We start from the raw sequence: 21,475 nt of genomic DNA on the forward strand, positions 1-21,475 counted from the left end.
CTGCACTTGCAGTGGTCCAACTCTCGTCCGCCTCTACGCTACCAGTCCTTAGGTGCAGTAGAGCTTTCATAGATACAACAGTATGTTGCAAGTCCTGTGATTACGTGGGGACACTGCACTTGCAGTGGTCCAACTCTCGTCCGCCTCTACGCTACCAGTCCTTAGGTGCAGTAGAGCTTTCATAGATACAACAGTATGTTGCAAGTCCTGTGATTACGTGGGGACTCTGCACTTGCAGTGGTCCAACTCTCGTCCGCCTCTACGCTACCAGTCCTTAGGTGCAGTAGAGCTTTCATAGATACAACAGTATGTTGCAAGTCCTGTGATTACTTGGGGACTCTGCACTTGCAGTGGTCCAACTCTCGTCCGCCTCTACGCTACCAGTCCGTAGGTGCAGCAGAGCTTTCATAGATACAACAGTATGTTGCAAGTCCTGTGATTACTTGGGGACTCTGCAATTGTAGTGGTCCAAGTCTAGGTGCGGCAGAGCTTTCATACATACAACAGTATTTGAAGTCCTGTGATTACTTGGGGACTCTGCACTTTCAGTGGCCCAACTCTCGTCCGCCTCCAGCTATCAGTCCTTAGGTGCAGCAGAGCTTGCTCACATACAACGGATCAGATATCTATTGGCATCAACACTTATGGAAGACAGTCCAGGGTCTGTGCCTTTGAATTGCGTCAGAAGCCACTACTGTTTGTTCCGTAGTTCATGTAGTGATAGATCAAAAAATGTCCATCGGATTTTTGTGATACTCCCAAAAAAGTTACAATGTAAACTAATAAATCTAGATGTACTTCTAAATGTATCAACAATTCACATTCTAACATTATTACTGATATGGAAAATATTTCTAAAGTGAATCGTCAATGTTGCAACCTAAAGTAGTCCTTCTGAAGTAATTTACACAACCATGCAATGAAGACGCTTGCTACGTATTGTTGTCAGTCGCAACAAGAAATGCAGAATTCAACAAACAAATATGTGCATAATTCTTTATTTTGGAGTTTAAAATGACATGTTCATAATTGCCACCTTAGAAATAATTTGCGAAGTTTTGCATCAGCAAAGGCTTGTTGTTTGGAATCGTGCAAAAAGTGAGCTCTTTCTACTGCAAAACCTAAAAAGAGAGCTTGATGCAATGCAGTTTTAATAGTGTGTGATGTTTGATGCAGAAAGTAAATGTTTGTGTAATCTCCCTTTGTGTTGCATCGTTCTAATGTTTAAATTCGCATTTTCTCCTGCGGCTCCCTTGTTCACCTGCATGCATGTTTGTTTGTCTTTACACTCGTGTTTTATGCTGAGTTGCAATATAGGGTATTGTACTATTTAGTTTCCTGCGTAGACTGTTACGCCGGGTTCCATTTTTACACGCCGCAGTTTTTTTTCTTTTGAGGGTGCGGGGGACTCTCTGAAGTGCATTTGTGACCTTCTCGACTCGCATGTGACCAGACAGATGACAGCTGGAGCCCCCGCTGCCCTGGACCATACTTCCGTGTTTACTAGCCCGGGACCGTCCGCCTGGGGTGCACGTGTTCGGAGGACCTTGGAAAGGGCCAGCTGCAGCCTTGTGTTCGCATCAAACGCTCTTAATTTCGGTTTTTAACGCGAGGAGCACGCAGGCGTGCCTAGTGTGCGACTGTACATGCGTGCCCAGTGTGCGACTGTACATGCCTCGGCTACATGTGTGGGAATCCCTGGGCTGCGCCTTCTAAGTGTGTGCAGATAAGACTAGTAAAGCCAGGTCGCTCTGCCTCCCGTGTGCAGTTACATTCAGCTTACTGAGCGCGGACACCTGTTCGGCCTCCGGTGGGCGGGTGCCCCGGTCACTAGGGCCTCTGCCTGGGCAGGAGGCAGCCATCAGCATCGCGTGTCCGCGGGGATGCAGTGGAGGCCCGTGCCGGGCGGCGGGGGCGCTGCGCCGTTGTGGCTCCCCTGCCTCTCCCGGCGCGACAGCTGCTGCGGTTCCGCCTTCCCGCGGCCGTCCGTCCTTCCATCGCTGCCTCCTATGCTGGGTATTGTGTGCGGGAGATGCATAGCCGCCTCACTCTAATCAAGCTGATTAGAGATTCCTGCGCGCCTGGCCGGAAATAGCATCCCCCGTCTCCCTGCCCCCATCAGCGCCCGCCTCCCCCCTACTGTACCGGTGCCCCCGCCCGCCTCCCGGGCCGGGATCCCCCGCCCCATCCCAGGACTCCTGGCCGATGATCCGGGCCCCGCCGCGGCCGGGGACAGGCTGCGGGGCGGCTGCATCCTGGCGCTGGGGGGGCCATCACCAGCCCCTGCCCTCCCCGGTTTATTTTCTATTAAAATGAGGAGGAGGAAGAAGAAGCAGTAGCGGGGCTCGCGGCGCTAGGGCGAAGGAGATCCGGGCACGGCGGCGGCAGCAGCAGCAGCAGGAGGAGGAGGAGTGATGAGTCAATACAACTAATAATTTAATGGGGACACAGAAAGCGGCAGGGAGGGGAGACAGGCGCACACACACAGAGCCATGCACCAGCCCGGCCTGGAGCGCACACCGCACGCAGCCCCGCTCCGACCCCGGCAGCCGCGCACCCCTCACAGCCGCGCTCGTCCTCACAAACTCCTGCAGCACTTTGGGCTCCCGTCCCCCTGCTTCTAGGGTGTTTGGTGCCTGTGGACGGCCGCCTCCCTCCTCACGCCGCCCGCCTGCCTCGCTTGTGTTTCCCTTTTGTGCATTTGTTTTCCTGCCTCGGCACAGCCTGCGGGGGTCGCTCAGATACACGGGGAGGGACAGGTACTCCCCACTCTTGTTGCAGACGGCCAAGGTGGAACTAAAAGTGGCATTTTAGCTCATTTGCTCCGGGATGCGTTGCCTTTCTGTTGCTTCCGCATAAATATTCGGGGCTGGACCGGAAAGTTTCGGGTGTCTCGAGTGTCCATTGCTCGAGACTCCTGTTTTTATTCTCAGCTCCCGGCTGCTGGATAGCCGGGTGGACTGTGCCCCAAGTGTACTTCTGGTGTGCCCCTGCCTGCCCCTCGAAGCTTAAGCACACAGGCGATGGCACTTCCATAGTCGTCCACGCCTCAGGTTTCTCATCAGCTCGTTCCTGCATCTCAAGTTCCAACAAGCACTGACTCCTCATCTCTCCTTCATTCTTTTTTCATGCATTTTCTGTACATTAACACGCCAGTCTAGATTCTCGTACCGTGGTCACCCCGCCTCTCATATATTTCTGCCACCCCCTCCCCCAGCCCCGGCAAATAAACAAAACAGAAGCGAAAGCGCACACATTGTCAGGGGAAGTGTCGCCTCCAGGTCTGCTGTCAGGAAGGAGGACCGCGGACCCGGCTGGACTCCCTCCCCCTCGGCTGCACGGGGTCTCCGACACTTCATTTACATGCTGCCACCTTTGGAAGGGGTGAGTTGGCGAATTTCACTTCAAACTGCAGCCTGTGTATTTGTTGTCTTCCAGGCGAACCCGCACTTTGCCTTTGTGTTGTCGCTTTAAAAGGTCAGCAGCAAAGCCTGGCCTGGAGTGCTTTTACGCGAGCCTCACTGAGTGGCTACAAACAAGAACCTCCATTATATCTTATTGATTTTTTTTTTTTTTTTTAAGTGAGCGTTGAACTTGGGCTTATAAAGGGGTGAATGGCTGCACAGTTTCTTGCTACACGTTGCGGATGGCTGGGTTTAGTTAATCTGGTGCCCCACAGTTTTAGAAAGATGGGATGTATTTCACTCCACCGTGCTGGTGAATTGACCAGCTGTGCACTTGTCCGGCTTGGGAACTTGGGCGCCTGAATGAGGGGTCTGCTTAAAAACCAATGGCGCCGAGTGTGGGGACCATCCTGCCTCCCTGACAGGCCCTGCTGGCAGGTCAGCCCTGCATAAGATCTGCTGAACTTTCGCCCTGGGCTCGTAGTTTACAGGAGCACATTAGCTGTATCCTGCGCTTTTGTTGTATGTTGCTAAGCTTAGTACAAAACACAGGAAGAAACACCCCACATGCTGATAACTGCACTTGTCTTTTAACTTTACAAATGTCCGAATATAGATGAATTTCCAATGCTTGTCGCCTTTACGTTACAGTGGCATCGGTTGTTAACTGGGCAAATAAACAAAGCCTAGACATTTAAAAAAAAAAAAAAAATCATCAGTAAAGTATAGTTGTCAAACCGGGGTTTGTCTTAAGTGGTGTTTGTGTATCTCATCGACGCTCCAGGGTCCATCCGCGCAGGCTGACGTGGAGGTATAATTGCTCTGTACTGGCTTAGTACTGTTGGAGTTATTGTGTTTTTAACATGTTCACCAGTACGCCTGTAGTGTGTATCGATGTGAATAGTACGGTTCTGGCAGATTATATCGTTTTTTGCTTGGGAGGAGGCACTCACTTGTTTACCTTTATATTGTCAGACATTTCACGCAGGTGCTCCAGTGGTCTGCGCTTCTCCCGTGGTCAGCCTTCCGAGGCTGTAAAGAAAAGGGACTGTCATAGTTAGAAGTGCTGTGAAGTCGCGCAGTTCTCGCCTTTAGGCGCACGCAGGTGCTCCAGCGAGTGATAAGCCGCGCAGTTCAGCAGGCCCCTTATTTAGTGCATTCCAGGCAGCTTTGGAAACTTATCCACTAAGCCCTTTACTTTTCTTGGTCACCAGTTATAAAGCTGTGAGTGGACGCCGGGTCATAAGTAGTATAGGAGATAAGCATCGTTTAAATGTGCTGCCAGAGCTAAAATACCTGAAGTGCAATAAAAACAGCCAGTGCGGGAAGTATTACCCGGCCATGTGCAGAAGCTCGTGCCTACGAGCTGAATGCCAGTTTCTAAAGGCAGTGCCCAGGGAATTAGTGACCATGCCATGCCCTACAGTCACTAGGTCGCTGCACGAGGCACCATGCATTAGCAAAAGGGTAGGTCATGGGCACCTGTTGTACGGTCCCCATCTGCCCGTCCCTTGGGGTTTTTATTATGTGAGAGGTTATAGTTAGTCGCACCTTTGGTCTGATTTTTTTTTTTTTTTTAATTTACCACTTATGTAAGAAAATACATTTAAAACGTACACGCTGTTTATCTTCCTGCAGTCTCATTATTTCCAGTGTGCAGAACATGCTTTTAACCGGGCATTCATCCACACATGGGTGTAATAATGCCGCCTTTTAATGTTGTTTGCTTTATCGGTGGAGGGGCCTGAATCCTAAACTAAGAAAGTGGTGCAGCACACTTGGCGTGCAGGAAGCATGCCGTGGTTGCTACTGACCGCGTTTCAAGTTTAGTTTTATTTTTGTTATTATATACATATATATATATATATATATATGTGATTTCTTTATGAAAGTGTCACACATTCTCTACTGCAACAATACACTTTCGTGCTTGAATCTGTGCCTTGCTTGCAGCTTTTAAAATAGTTAGATTATGAATACGAGGCCTCAGAGTTTGGGCATTGAGATAAGCTGAGTGAAGTCGATGAGCGAAACAAACACAAAGTGCCCAGGTGTACTAACTGCCTGCACACAGTGTGTACTATGAGCAATGTGTACGTACTCTACATACTCTCTCTCTCACGCTCTCACTTTTTTTTAATCGTGGCAGGTGATCTTTAGAGGCGGGACCAAGTATGGAGCATTCGAACGATACAACTCAGGGGATAGAACATTCAGAAATGTCTAACAATGTAAGCGACCCACAAGCTCCTGCAGCCAAAATTGCCCGCTTGGAGCAGAATGGGAGCCCATTAGGAAGAGGAAGACTTGGGAGTGCAGGCGCTAAAATGCAAGGAGTGCCCCTAAAGCACTCCGCGCACATGATGAAGACGCACATTAGAAAAGGTAACATTCTTAAGCTCCTTCACTATGGCAGCTCTGACACTTGAATATTTTGCACCTTTGAAAACACTGTTATTAAGCTGCAACACAGGATATTTTTTTTTTTTCAATTTTCTTCAGTGACATTTAAGAGTGTGTTTGTATTCTGGGGCGCTATAACTCATGCTGGGACAGATACACTGCGTGTCTGTGGGGGGGTGGGGGGGGCATCCTTTTTTCTTAGGGTGGAGTTAGACCTATTTTTCCAGAGGAAAATTACAACTTGGTTCCACAAGTCCTGCTTTGCCTGTGGACGTTGTGCTAGACCACCTGTGCAGCGAAGGTGGCGCTCCTGAATATCTGTGCAGTATTTTGGTGCGTTGTGCAGCAGCCAGTGTGTCCTGGTTGGCTCACCTTAAATAAGATATTCTGCAGAAATGATGCGTTTCTGAGGTATGGAGATTTTGGAATCTCAGCTCCTCATAATTTTTTTTTTTTTTTTTTTTGCAGGGTTACTTTTTAAGTGCGTATTCATTAATCAAAAGTTAACCACTGTCGTACTTATTGTTTTGTTACATGATTTACGTTCCCATAGAAGATAACATTTAAGGCATTTTCTAACTGGATGTTTTCTTTTGCATTTTACATATTTAATTATTTTTAAACATTAAAAATGCAATCATGTGAATGCCACGTTTTCATTTGTGTGTCTATCACTTCAGATGATTAAGAATTGTCTTCTCTTTGAGTTTACTGTTCAGAATAAAACATTTAAGCAGCTGAAAATATTAAGCATGCAGAGTTTGAATGCTGAGAAATTTCATTGTGTGAGAGGAACAACATTTATCCCACTGTCATTTACTTTTTCTTTTCTTTGGTAGAAACAAAGCATATATTGATCCCAAAATGAACAGACACAGCAGTCCATATTGTTAGATCTTTATCTATTAAAATGGAAAAACAGCACTTCAGCAAATTCTTTGGCCTCTGTGCATGATTACTCCTCTTATTGATTGTTTGCCAAGAATGTATGCATCTTAAGAAAGCCAGGGCAAGAGCATTAAAAATATAATTTATTACAGCTTTTCAAACAGAGTGCATTAATATTGTACCGTGCAGCACTAGGGCTCTATAAAAAGACGTTCTGACGGCTCCTAACATATAAGTGCAATAAACTCCTAAATAGGCGATTTCAGCTGTCTCTGGTATTATGTGATATTTGCACAGTGGACTTCAATGCCAGGGCAGTTTTAGACAAGGAATCTAAAGACTTCAGTGCTCCTTATAGCAGACGTGTTGTTTACAAAGACTCCAGACCTTGGGCAAAGGCGCTCCACAGTGCTTTCAGGTTGAAATCATCTTGTATTTTTAGTACTGACCATTGCTCCCCTTTTAATGCTGGTAGGTAATATAGTTACTTCAGTTGGAGGTCTTGCCAAGCATTAACCAACTATGACCAGACAGCTGAAGAGTGCGTCTGTGTAACATCATTGCCTGGAACAGAATGCCTATAGATGACAGCACGCTAAACGATTTAGCATTAAGATTTGCCGTCTTGTGATAGCTTATCACATTATCAACGTTCATCTTTAAATCCATCCATTTATGTTTAGCAAAAGCTACTTATCGAAAGAGACATTACGGTTATTGTGAAGAGTATCCAGTCACTATTACAAACTTTGTTGCTCACTTTAAAAGACTTTACAGGTGCTCCGCACCAAAATGTTCCCTACACTACAGAAGTCTGGTAGGCTTGAAATAGTCGAATGAAAATTGACTCATAATAAGTAAGATATGTTTGTGCATTTGTTTAGTAAATAGCGCGTACATATGTGCTGATGTGGTAGCAGTACACCTGAAAGATTTTTGTGTTTGTGAGAAGGTTTGCATTGTAGTGAGTAAAAACATATATTTCTTCTTGATTTGCCACACAATGATTGGTTTTGGAGCCATGATTGAAGACGTTTGTAAATGCAGTAGGTAGCCCGTCCTAAAATTGCTTCTTTGAAAACCTTCAAATTATTTTCTTCTTGGCTTTTAATACTTTAAACCGCGAAATGCCTTTTTGCAGTGGCCTTTTTGGACTTTTTACATATGTGGGGGAGTTGTTAAAAAAGTGTATAGCGTGTAGATTTTTTATCCGTAATAAGTGCATAAGACGTGAGGATTTCATGATCTGATATGTAGTTGTAGTTCTTTTATTTAAAGGTGTTATTTGCCCAAAGGAGATTCTGTTTTTTTGAAAGCCCCAGTTGTTACTAGAAGTTTACAGCTGAGGGGCAAATGTTTTCCCTGTAGAAATGATCCATCTCGTCACCTTTTTAAAGAAGCTACTCAAGTGGCAGTTTGTCAGAATATTGGTGCGCAATGCAGAGCCCCTATTTGTTAGTTACGGTATGCTTTTTTTAAAATTGGGTGTAATGTCTTAGCCTTGCCTTTAGACCGGTAATTAGGCCATACAAGTACCTAGAATTATGTGTTTTGAATTTCATACTTGTAGGTTTTCAAAGTTTTTATTTTTAATTTTTTAATTTTTATGCCTTCCGATTTAGGATAATCCTGTTACATGTAGGCCCATAATGGCGGATCCTTTAAGCCTGCCAGATGTGCTTTACAAGACACTAACATACATAAAAATTGGGGCGTCATAAACAAAATGAGCACACAGTTTTAGTTCATGAACGTTTGTAGTTTGCGATTGTTTATAAACATGAAAATAGAAATATGAATTCAGCTCAACAGGATACGGTTGCTAGAAAGTGATGGGTAGAGGTCCATTGCAAAGATATAATTCAGCACGTTGTGAAGTAGCTAAACAAGTTAAGAGTGGCTTTTTTAGCGTTCATGCTTCTTATTTAGAGATGGGACAAGGCTTCCCCTCCTTGGCTTGTTAGTTACATAAAAGTAAAAGGTACCATTTGTTGGAAAATCTTGCCCTCTGACTTATTTATACTGTGTTTATGGTAAATGTGGAATACGTTGGAACCTTTCAAAAATGTATTTTACATTCTGGATGGATCTCCGGATTTTTCCACGGAAATTACTTATATTAAGAGGTCCTATCATGCAGGAATCCCTACAAAGCAGATACTGTTCAGGTGTTTGCGGTGTGTGGATCCTCATCACCAACTCGTCACAAGTGAGGCAGAACAGAGCCAATCAACTTATTCTATCAATCTCCAGTGAACTTTTATCCTTGCATCTGTATTTGTATGTAGATTTCAGGCCTGGGTGCTCACTCCGACTTTTGGTTTTAATATGTTTTGATATTTGGCTAAAATTTGTTATCTATCCTTTGATTTCTTTCTTAAGGTTCTACTGGATTTTGTGTATGTCAGCAAAACGTGCAAGCCATGAAAATTGCATAATTTGTGTTGTTATGTAGCCTGTGTTTTTTCTTCTTAATGTTCTATGGAATTTATGTATGTCAGTGAAAACGTGAACATTGTATATTTTGTGTTATAGGAAATATGCTTCCTGTTTTCTGTGTGGTGGAACATTATGAAAATTCCATTGAGTATGATTGTAAGGAAGAGCACGCAGAATTTGTGCTGGTAAGGAAGGATATGCTGTTCAACCAGCTGATAGAGATGGCATTACTGTCCCTGGGATATTCTCACAGCTCTGCTGCCCAGGCGAAAGGTAAATAGGAGTGAAGGCAGACACGTTTGTCTCGTTTTTCAATACCTCTGCATATCTGTAGTGAACCTTTTTTTTCTATCTGCTCTCTCTGTCACATTATCACCCGTCTTTAGATTGTAACTTCAAAAACTTAGTTTACTGTTATTCCAGTGTCATGTTTTAGTAATCTGGGTTTGCTCCAGAAAGTATGCTTTCATTGTATAATTTGCATGCCAATTGACTTTAACAGTGTGCTCCATTGAGAGTCCACGACTAAGTGCAGAGCCTATCTTTGCTGATGGAATACTTGAGAATCAGTTTGCATTTGTGACTGGATACCTTATTTGCTTTTATATGAATTATTTTTTCTAACATTGTAGGGTTCATATTCCTTTCATGGAGGCATTCTTTTGCCGTGCACTGCATTTACATTTCTCACTGTTCACACATTGCTTTTAATCATTAAGTCATTTTAAGAATGTTGCAAAACTGTCTTCTTTATTTATTGAGGATTTCCCGTGAAAAATAATGGAATCAGATATTTCAAGTAGGATCTTCAGTATGTAATTCGATTATGTATTTTTTATGCATCCCTTGTTTGTTACCAAAACGCAAACAGCCTTACCTTCTGAAGGATGACAGTTTGCTGTGCCCTTCTGTGAGCTTAAGTGATGCAACCTGAAAACTTCAGACCCATTTTGGCTCTGTCTATTGTACGCCTCTCCTTTTTATTGAAATAGGGCTAATCCAAGTTGGAAAATGGAATCCAGTCCCCCTTTCCTTTGTAACAGATGCCCCTGATGCCACAGTAGCCGATATGTTGCAGGATGTCTTTCATGTGGTCACATTGAAAATTCAACTACACAGGTGAGTCAGAAAATAGAATCTCGACTCAGTTGCTGTTTAGTTTCAAATCAGCTGCAGTCACCCACATTATTATGCTTGTGAGCATCCCACAAGATGGTCCATTACATTTTTTTTGTAGTTGTTTCGTTAAATTACAAGATCATCGAATATTTTTTTTTCTTTTGACTTCTAATGCATGACTATTGCCTTTCCATTAGGAATATATTGTTTTGTATTCAACCAATAGAATAATTCACATGTATTCCAAAGAGGTACTTTACATAAAATTTGCTTGAGCGAAAATATTTTTGCATATCATGAACTGCACCATCTGTGTACATTCAGAAAAAAGAATTGACTTAGCCAGTATTAATGTATTTTATGTTTGCAGGATTCGTTTTTTAAAAGCTATATAAGACTGTTTTTTTATGATAAGTTGCAAGAAGACATTACACCTTAAATTGTTTTACCAAGCGCATCAGAGCAGAAAGGTAGAAGTAACATGAAAAAAAATAGTCGCCACATGCAGCTGATGTATAATTCATGCATCAATACAGCAGATGTGTTGTATAAAGTAATTAACTAATCGGAACAATCAGGAGACCGAGAGCAATCTCCAGATGCATCTGCTTGATGCGCAAAATGAAATCTGTCTGTCTTTAAGGAACGTTTCTGCAGCAGAATGCAATCTTGTAATAATCCTTTTTCTAACCTGTGTCTCAAATAGTTGCCCGAAACTAGAAGACTTGCCTCCGGAACAGTGGTCTCACACAACAGTACGAAATGCTCTAAAGGACTTATTGAAAGATATGAATCAGAGTTCATTGGCCAAGGAATGCCCCCTTTCACAGGTATTGCTCATATGTACAATGAAATACTAATATTCGGACGGGTACTTGTGGCAGCTGTTGACAAAACACCAAGCACTGAAATAAACCAGCATGATTGTAATGATTTCCAAAGGTGAACCGACACATAGACACATGCACACCTGCAGGCCAGGCACATAATTTTGTGTACATTGTAATCTGCATGATATACCAGGGTAGTCTATGAGGAGCTAATGGAGAGAGTAAAATGCTCTAACATTTGCTCTTCACAAGAAACATGCTTGCTGATTTTCCTTTCCGGGCCCCTTTATTTGGAAAACATTTGTGACTTTTTGTTTCAATTGCTTGTCAACACACCCTGCACCTGGTTGTATTGATTCTGATGGTTAGTAGGGAATTTTTATGGCTACAGTAAATGTGTGTGATGCAGGAGAGTTTGTTGTAGCATGAGCTCGAATGACTAAAACTAGTTGCCTTGTGAATCTTCTAAAAGACCAACTGTAAAGATTGTATGATCTTTTTTTATAATGAATAAAAATGCTTGTGAAATTAGAAAAAATAGCATTTGAAAATCTTGTCTACAATGTTGACTGATTAGGAGTTCGAAAGGTTTGTGGCAGTTTGACCCTGCTTTGGATTTAAGCTTGTTTCTATTTCATTCAGATATTTAAGCAACTGTTATTAGTGATCTGTGAATAGGATTGCTATTTCCATTTTTTAAGAGCTGTTTAGTGTCACTGGAGTGGTGAACAGATAAGGGAAATTCTGCATCGGACGTTGTTGTTTTCGTTTTGAAATATTGATATTCTGAAAAACTTTGATTAAATGGTTTCAAATGTTATACATAACTTTGATTACATTGTTTGATTTTTTTTTTGTGTTTGGCACTTCAAAACCATTGCTGTGATTAGGCAGTCTTGTACCCATACTGAATTTTTCATCTTCGAAAAAGCATTGCCCCTGGTCAGTTGAACTCATATGTTGTTGCATGCGATGTAACATCATCCCAGTGATAAGAATCTGTTTCTATGGTATATTTCTTTCCTTTAAAAATAGTTTAGTGGATGTTGAGGCGTAAAATATCCCCATTCTCGTATTAGCTTGTTTATACAGTTTAAAACAGAACATAATTTAGTGTACCTCATCATGACAGCGTGGTTTCAGAAACCCTTGCTCCAGATTTATAAATGTGTCTTGTTCAAACAGTACTCTACCTGATACAACAAAAGTGAATGCCAGCCTGATAAATTTCCTCTAGTTTAACTCTTTTAAAGTTGAGGTGGTCATATTAATTTATGTATTTGTGGTGTCTTGTATTTCTTTCAGTGATATTGCTTCAATTCAATATTTCTTGCAGTGGGAATAATCAAATCAATCTTTTCTGCTTGCTAACCGTTCTGGTGATATGTTTGGAAGCTGTCTTATTCGTGCCTTCTGCATAAACGTGCAAGGGGTTGTTCTGTGTATTCACAAAGAATACAGTAATTTAAATGATGCTTTGTGTTGATCAGTCAAATTCGTTCCCTATTTGAAAGGAACGGAGAACAAAATACAGACAGAATGCATTTTGTCAAGTCGGCTAATGAATTCCTAAATCAACAATTAGCATGTTTCTTGGCACATTTTCTGTTTCCTCAGTAGGTTGCATCTTATGTCGTATCGAATAATAAGAAAGATATCCCAATTCAGAGTAAAGGATGTTTTTGTGTGCTTGTGGGTAAGCTAGGTACATTTTTAAGATGATATTTTTGGAATCCACTACCAGGTGTTTTAGGGGATGCATAGTTGTAGATTAACACCCTTCGTAGAGTACAAATGAAATAACAACCTGCTCGTAATTTTATGCTACTCTTTTATGTTTAGCGTTCTGGGCATAGGAAAGATAAATTAGAACCAAAGTAGGTCTTTTCATACGGAGGAAAAGAGTATCTAAGGGAAAATCAGTTTCTCTGTTGATTAATGTATTTCTTTGATTGTGGCCCCACCTAGGTGTGTGTGCACTTCTGATTTTTTTTTTTCCACATCAATATACATGCACCCTTCAGTATCCCTCCACCTGAATGGTTGTATCATTGTATTACTTTCATTTTTTTCCTTGAAGTAAGATCTGTCCTTTCAAAGGTACGCCTACCTGCCATTGATTGCATTGTGCATGTATGTGCTTGGCCACATCTGGATGTGGATAGAATATTTCAAGAATAGCACGTGGGAGATACTTTTCTTAGATTTTTCTCTATGTAAACACAAAGTTCAGGGACAAAGACGATGCACATACCATTTCAAGGAAATGCAATTTTTGGCAAGTTAGCGTTGGCTACGTTTTTCCAAAATACACAACACCCCTATTTCAGCAACCTCGTTGGGGTTATTAACTTCATTTGTTCAAATTAGGTTGCTGTGTATATGTACAAAATCAATGTATAAATGCAGTTGTGCTGGAGTTTTTATAATCTGCCAAAAATAATAAACATAATTAGAAATCTGCGGCTCTTAGAATAGTGTTCACACCTCCTACTCTGCCATCAGAAAGTGATGACAGTGTTACACTATTCAATTTGTGAACCCAGACTGGACCATCATATGTACACCCTGCAGCATACGAGGGGCTCCAGTCCCAACAAACACCACATAGAGAGCCACAAACTTACACAAAAACGTTCTATGTGGAAGTTAAGCTCTTCTTTCCTGGCTGTACCCTCAGCACCTGCAACACAAACCAACTCATTCTAAAAATGCCTACCATAAAAAGGAGAAAAAAAAGCACAAGCATACTCATACTTTCTACCCACCCTCTGGAGCAGCCTCATCCCACACCCAGGAAAAGCCAGCCTCTCTCATTGTCCTAAGGAGATAACCCTATACAGCACTTGGATACCTTTAGCCGCAGGTCTCCGCTATATAAATATCCTATAAATAAAATCAAAATTAACAGTGTAACCTGCCGAAAGACTTCTTTCAGCTAGCCCCCAAAACACTTAAGGCATAGATGCTTTTACACAGTGTCCCACTCAACTATGAATGTCCTCCCGTGCTGTCACTGCACCCTTTTCCTGTCACTGTCACCTCTCCTGCCCTCCTCTCTTTGTCCCTCTCACTATTCTCATTTGTCCTCATTGTTTACTTCCCCGTTCCTATAGTTCCATGTTCATCTTTCCTACCACTTCTTTGTTTTATGTTAAAGCCCATGCCCCCTATCACTCCTTCTTTCTAGGCAGTTCCACTCTTGCTACTGCTCATCATTTCTGTCACTGCCGTATGCCCTGTCAAAACTCCATCTCCTGCCACTGACCTAATTTACTCACATTCGTAGCAGGTCACAGGTTGCAGATGAGGGATCTCACTGCATACCCTTATGACTTTCTTCCATTCTGCTACTTCTCTGCCCAACCTTTCCCTAACCTCTTCTGTATTAACCAGTTAGTGCTCATAAGAAAAATGTCATCATTGCACAAGTACAGTAATCTCTAACAGAAAGCCCAAAACAAGCATTACTTACCCAAAGACAGTATTAATCCTCTAATCATCACTGTGTGGGTTAAGCTTGTTTTAGGCTTTGTTTTAAAAGCAGTGTTGCTTATTTTACTCGCAGTTGTTGACTGTCACAAAACAGCCAGCAAGTTTCTTTTTTTGGACTGATAGCCTTGATATGGTGTGCTTTCAGGCCCTTCATACATATATTGCATGCCCCACAGTTTGAAGACCACTGATCTAGAGTTCTAGACAAAAGAAGAACATAACTTAATGAAAATAATGCAGAAAATGAATGCTGGTGGCTTGTTGGTGTGCCAAGAACTCTATTAAAGGAAAGCATTTACAGATCCTGCCGGACAGTAACCAACATCAGTACAAGCAGGTGGAAATGATGGGGGGCTAATCACATAGTTACATTTACAAATGATTAAATCTACACATGCAAATTGACTCCTATGCTTTATTATATATCTGCCACTTTTGGCTATCACACTTTACAAGTGTAAATGCATTACAACTTGTAGCTCAACGTGTCTCCACCCCCTGAAATCAGGGGCAGAGCCAAATTTGAGTGTAAAATTATTACTTGTAAATATTCACATGTGGCAAGGATCTCCGCCACCAAGGCAAAGAGCTCCCTATGGAAAAGTATAGGGAAGTTGTAAAAGGTTGTTTAAAATTAAAAGAATACTAAAATATTTTTTATGTCGCATATTATTGCAAATTAATTTGATAAATGTGTTTTTAAATGTAGACCAAAATTAAAAAGCTACATCACTATGGACTTCATTTTGAATCCTTTAATTCAAATAAATTTAATTAAATACAAAATATATTTTTCAAATGTATTAAAAACACCTATTGTAAAATGTTTATCTATTAAGTTTTCTAAAAGTCATGTACAGAAATATTTAAATCAATGATTTATTTAAAAAAAAAAAGAAAGTTAAATTTATATTCAAATTACAAAAGGTTGTTACAATATTTGATAATAAAATAATAAATTGAACATTGAATTACATTAAAAAAAATTAGAAGTCGAAATTAATACATTTCTTTTAACATTATTTCTTATAGTATGTTATTTTAAGTCCTGAGACCCATTATTGTCTATTTTAGGGTGTTGCAATACCAGTTGTTGACCATGTGTGGTGCTGGGTTTACTGCAGGTCTGAGCTGGAGTACATTTACTATTGTTATGGGTCCTTTATGGCTGTACTTAATTTAGAGCACAATTTGTGAATAAGAAAGGGCTAACTCTTTTGGCTGGGTGCGTGTCTGTCCCTAAATCCATCCCTCATCCCATCCTTACTCATCCCTAACCCCCTCCCATGGGCTCCATGAGCTCATGCACAAGGTGAGCCCTGAAAATATTTTGCATAAAAATCATACAACAAATATCATGTAAGTATTTGATAAACGTTCTTCAAAGTTCAAGAAAATGTATTTCCTAACAATGTGGAAGATTTTTACCTGAGTACATCTGATCATATACCTGCACTGAGAGACATTTATTAAAAGTGATACTTTTTATTAAACCTTCTTGTCCACTCACCCCACGCTGACACCAGCGCTGCTGATGAACTTAAGGGCAAGTTATCTGGCATGTGTACACTCTAATCTGTGGCCTAGATCATTAGCTGGAGCAACATTATAATCTATTACATAAAACAGAAGAAGCTTTTATACAGCGCACATGCTAAACTCGCATATTTGTATATGTGGTAACTAAAAAAAGGAGATTCATTAATATATAATATCTGTCAAGAATCACACAGTTTTATGAAACAGGGAAGCCGGGATTGATCTTCGGTATTCAGGTTCCACGTTGTACAAGTCAGCCACTAAATGAGTAGCTCTTTCTCTTGCCAGTTTAACATTAAAGTTTACTGCTTTGCTTATAATTAATGGCACATCAGGGTAGAGCGTAGGAGCAGGCAGATGACACATGAAAGCTCAACTTGGTTTGGGCTTGAAGGCCCAAGAATACTTTGATCTGACCCAGAGCCTGGCATTAAGCTTCTGTGTGGCTCAAGCTTTCAGTGGCTCACCTTCGACTATAAAATACAGTTTGTGAAAAGGCTCCTATATCTGTGGCCCTAAAGAAGAAGCTGAGACATTTTTGGTCGTGGTCACTGAACTTCAGCTGTTCTTAACCTCTTGCAGCACACGTGCAAATACAAGCAAGAAAAAAATGGCATCAGTGGAAGCTCAGTCAGTTAGCAGTGGATATTATATTTGGCGATAAGACAGAGATTTTTTCCACACAAAAATACACAATGTAAACATAATGCTTCCTGGTTTCAGTGGGTGCTTCTCAAGAAGTGGCTTTTGCCATGAAATTAGTTCCAGAACTTTCTTCTTTCCATACACGTTACACCAGTGATACAGACTGTTTAGGAGGTTTGTGCTTGCATGACTAAAATACTACTTACCTTTAGCATTTGAAATGTATTGCTCTAGTTTGGTGTACCTACCAGAGGACCCTCTGATGCACAGTTCATGTAGGCCAGACTGAGGAAACAGTGGAGGTAAATGTACTTGCTAGATTAACAATCAAGCACTCTTGTTGAACATACTATCCCAGTAACTGATTTAGAGTAATATTCCCCTCGATTGATTAAAAATGTTCTGCGAAGATATTGGCATAGATTTAAGTGAAACATTTATCATCTGGTGCTCGTTTGCATCAATATTTCAGTGATATATTGGAATTCCAGTATATACATTTGGCTATTATTTCATAAAAAAAGTCACTCTAATATTATTACCAACTATTCCTTTACAAATTCTGGCTCACACATGATTGTAATTTAGGAATCTTTACCTCAAATTTTGCAGAAATCGTTATTTCAATTTGTGTTAAAATTAATTTGTGCCATTCAAGGCCAGCTCTTTAGAATTTTTCACACAAAGTTTTTGTTAAGCCTCATATTGGTTCGTGCTTAATGATTTTAATTTTCTAATTAACAGAATTCTTCTGTTTCCGAAATTGCCAGAGTTTTCAGTCATATACCAAGAGGCTCCGCAACTAAAACATTTACAGTATCATATGCTTCACTTGAAGCAGACAATCCTTTGGTGCTTATAGAGCTGTATCTGATAGAGACTTCTAGTTGCAGATTCATTTCCTTTGACTTTCCCCAGGTGTCAGACTGGATCTGGAGATTTTTTCTTTGAGCACTGCCCCTGTGCACCCTTAGGTGGCGTCGGTCGACTCCGTGGGTGTCGTTGGCATCATGCCGTCTTGGTCGTATATAGGCGCCACCCCGGCGTGCTGATGTCAATTCTTTTCTTTCCGTGCCAGCCTACGTGCACATCCGGAGAAGAGCTATCCCAGTCACATTTTGACTAACTGCGACATTTTGTCTAATTCGTGTTTTTGATGAGTTTTGCTGCGTCGAGCGATGTCCCGTAAGACCGGATTCAAGCCCTGTGACTCCTGTCACCGCATGATGTCGGTGATGGATCAGCACCTCGTGTGCCTCTGGTGTTTGAAGCGCAACCACGACCCGAAGTCGTGCTCCACGTGTCGGGCCATAAACCCGAAAGCTTTGAGGAAGCGGTCCCTAAAGCTCATGACAGCCCAACACTCGACTCCGTGTCGTTCCCGGTCCCATTCGAGAGGAAGATCAGGAGACCGGTCACGGAGTCACCACTATTCTTCTTCGTCCAAGTCATCTGGACACTTTGGGTAAAAAGAAGAAGTCGAAGAAGGCAAAATGTTCTTCGATTTTGCCCCGTCACTCACATGACGCGACGCGGGTAGAGCGTTGATGCTCTAGGTCAGTCTTGGTCCGTACCGCGCTTCCCTGAATTTCCGGGAGCCAGGGCTACCCTTGCCCAACTAAAGGAGTTCAATGAGGCCACGCGCCTCATATTTGGGCAGCCCGACCCATCCTCGGGGCCTTTGGGCCCAGGGCAGTTGGTGAGGGCCCCCTCGGGTTCAAAGTCTGCGACTTCGGTCCCGACTCCGGAGGGCACCTAAGGATCCGCTTCTGGATCTGTCCTGACACGGGTCGTTCCAATGCGACCTTCCCCGTCGGACTTCGACGCTCCCGGCGTTGATTGGGATCACAGTTGACGTCGATCCTATACTCATCCCCAACGAACCGGAACGGGAACAACGTCACTTGATGCAATACCGTTTTCCATTTGCTCTGCTGTGCCTAGGCTTGATCCTGAACCCTATTACTATGGGTATGGGTATGGATATGGGGATAGGGTAAAGCGGTCGCTGGACCCTTCAGAAGACCAGCTTGAACCCAAACTGGACTGGGTGCAGGATTTGGGTGATGCCAGTGGGTTGGACACCTCCCCTGACGTGGCTACGGCGGTGGGCATGTCATACTCAATGGTGATGAGAAGGGCGGCTGAGGTTCTGAACCTCAAGCTTCCTTCTGTGGAGGTCAGGCCTCGCCTCCTGACCGAAGTGCTTCAGCCTGGGGCCTCCAACTTGGAACCCCTTCTTCCCTTCAAGGAAGCACTTACAGACGTCCTACTGGGGACCTGGTCCAAACCCATCACAGGGGCTTCTGTGAATAGGACGATTGCCCGCCGCCATTGGCTTGCGCCGAATGACCCAAATTTCCTCACCCAATACACTACGCCTGAGAGCCTTGTCATCCAGGCTTCTTCATCCTCTGGCGCATTCCCTACCGCTCCCCCTGATAGGGAATCAAAAGCACTGGACAACATAGGGAAGAAGATGCTTTCTTCTGCCAGTCTAGTGCTGCGGTCTGTGAACACTGCATGGTTTTTGGGCCACTATTCCCATACTCTCTGGGATACGGTCGCACAAGTTCCGCAAGAGGCCGGGAATGTTCTCTCCCAAGCCATGACTGATGGGAGAGACGCAGCCAAGTTAGTGACCCGTTGTGGACTGGATATGACTGACTCACCAGGCAGATCGGTTGCATCGACGGTGGCACTGAGACTCCACGCCTGGTTGAGGACATCTGGCTTTTCGGGGGATGTCCAGCAATCCTTGATGGACATGCCCTTTAAAGGCACTCGTCTCTTCAGAGACCAGGCAGATTCAGCGCTCAAGTGCATTAAGGATTCCCCAGCTATGGCTCGGTCCCTTGGCCTCGCAGCCACTCCTTGACCCCCTCAGTCTGCCTCTCGCTCCTTTCTTGGCTACGGAAGGGGCACTCAACCGCGTCCATTTCCACCGAGCCACCAACTCGCACATGCTGCACAGCCCCTGCGTGGACGCGGACTCGGGATCCACCGACCTCGTGGATCAGTGAGTCCACGGGACGCCCAGCCCACCCCCTTCTTTGCCTCAAAACCTTCCTAGTCTGTTGGGACATCCGGGACCAGTTGGCGGGAGAATTCGCCATCATCTGCCCCACTGGGAATCCATTACCACGGACAGGAGGGTTCTACAGATTGTCGGAAGGGGATACTCCCTCCCCTTCGAGACTTCTCCTCCAGCCATGCCACCATCATTCGATCACCTGTCAGAGGATCATTTGGCGCTTTTCCGTGAGGAAGTCAAAGCTCTCTTGGCCAGGGGAATCATAGAGATGGTCCCTGTGCCAGAAGTATGTTGTGGTTGCTATTCCCGCTACTTTATGGTGCCCAAAAAGGACAAGCGTCTTCGCCCTATCCTAGACCTCCTGTCCCTCAATCTCTTCCTCAAGAAGGAGAAGATCAAGATGTTAATCCTGGCTCAGGTCCTTTCTGCCCTGGATCCTGGAGACTGGATGGTTGCGTTGGACTTGCAGGACGCCTACTTCCACATTCCTGTCCTGCCGGCCCACAGACGTTACAGTCGATTTGTGGTAGGTCAAGCGCACTTTCAGTTCACCGTGCTCCCCTTTGGCCTTACCAGTGCCCCTCTGGTGTTCACAAAAGTGATGGTAGTGGCTGCAGCTCATCTGCGCAGGTTAGGGGTCCCAGTCTTCCCCTACCTCGACGACTGGCTGTTGAAGGCGGACACGCCCCAGAAAGTTGTCTCCCACCTACAGACTACTGCGAACCTCCTGCATTCGCTGGGGTTCACTATCAACGTGCCGAAGTCACAACTGATTCCCTCTCAGACGCTCCTGTTAATCGGAGCTGTTCTGGACACAGTACTGTTTCGGTCTTATCCTCCCGAAAAGCAAGTCCAGGATATTTGGGCTATGATACCTATGTTTCAGCCTCTATCCTGGATTTCGGTGAGAAAGACTCTGAGGCTGCTGGGCCTAATAGCCTCCTGCATCCTGCTACTCCAAAATGCCCGATGGCATATGCGGGCCCTGCAGTGGGACCAGATCAGGCAAGACTGGGCCCAAGTAATCTTGGTAGATCCGGACGGGGCACGAAGAGTCTGGTATCCTGAGCTCTTGAGCATGGCTATCGACCCTGTGATCAGACTGCCCCTTTTGGAGGATCTTCTGTTGCAGCAGCAGGTGACGGTTATCTATCCGAACCTGTCCAGTCTCCGTCTCCTTTTGTGGCGATTGAGCGGCGACAGTTGACGGCTTTTGACCTTCCACCCGAAGTCTGTAATGTCATCTTGGCAGCCAGGCGTCCCTCCACCAAAACGGGTATACGCCTGTCGTTGGAAGAAATTTGTGGCATGGTGTATCAACAAATCTGTTGGTTCCCCTCTCTTCACCTCTCTCAGAAGTTCTCTTCTTTATTCTCTCTCTTACCCAGGAGGGCTCTGCTCTGGGCACCCTCAAGGGATATTTGTCTGCCATCTCTGCTTTCAAATCTCCCATTGTTGGGAGGTTTCTTAAAGGCCTCACTCATATATTCCCTCCCGTTCCATTCATCATGCCCCAGTGGGATTGAAAGTTGGTCCTCACATACCTCATGTGCACCCCTTTGGAGCAACTCCACAATTGTCCTTTACGGCTCTCAACACTTAAGACAGCTTTCTTGGTTGCCATCACTTCTGCATGCAGAGTAAGTGAGCTTCAGGCTTTCTTTAAAGCCACCATTCCT

The 21,475-nt window shown here is 43.6% G+C and overlaps 1 protein-coding gene across 4 annotated transcripts in view; it reads left to right on the forward strand.

Annotated features, from left to right (window-relative positions):
* Positions 1-1,425: 1,425 nt before the first annotated feature.
* SATB1 (SATB homeobox 1) overlaps positions 1,426-21,475 on the forward strand; it is a 354,299-nt gene continuing 334,249 nt past the window's right edge. Inside the window, exons 1-5 of one of the 4 annotated variants that reach the window (XM_069212071.1) lie at positions 1,426-3,384; positions 5,554-5,789; positions 9,231-9,407; positions 10,127-10,253; positions 10,960-11,083. In XM_069212071.1, the coding sequence (XP_069068172.1) occupies positions 5,579-5,789; positions 9,231-9,407; positions 10,127-10,253; positions 10,960-11,083 (639 nt within the window). In that variant the 5' untranslated portion in view covers positions 1,426-3,384; positions 5,554-5,578. The remainder of the gene's footprint in view (positions 3,385-5,553; positions 5,790-9,230; positions 9,408-10,126; positions 10,254-10,959; positions 11,084-21,475) is intronic. The other 3 variants (XM_069212072.1, XM_069212073.1, XM_069212074.1) reach the window with 3 other exon arrangements.

This window comes from Pleurodeles waltl, chromosome 10 (assembly GCF_031143425.1).
Source record: "Pleurodeles waltl isolate 20211129_DDA chromosome 10, aPleWal1.hap1.20221129, whole genome shotgun sequence".
Taxonomy (NCBI): Eukaryota; Metazoa; Chordata; class Amphibia; order Caudata; family Salamandridae; genus Pleurodeles; species Pleurodeles waltl.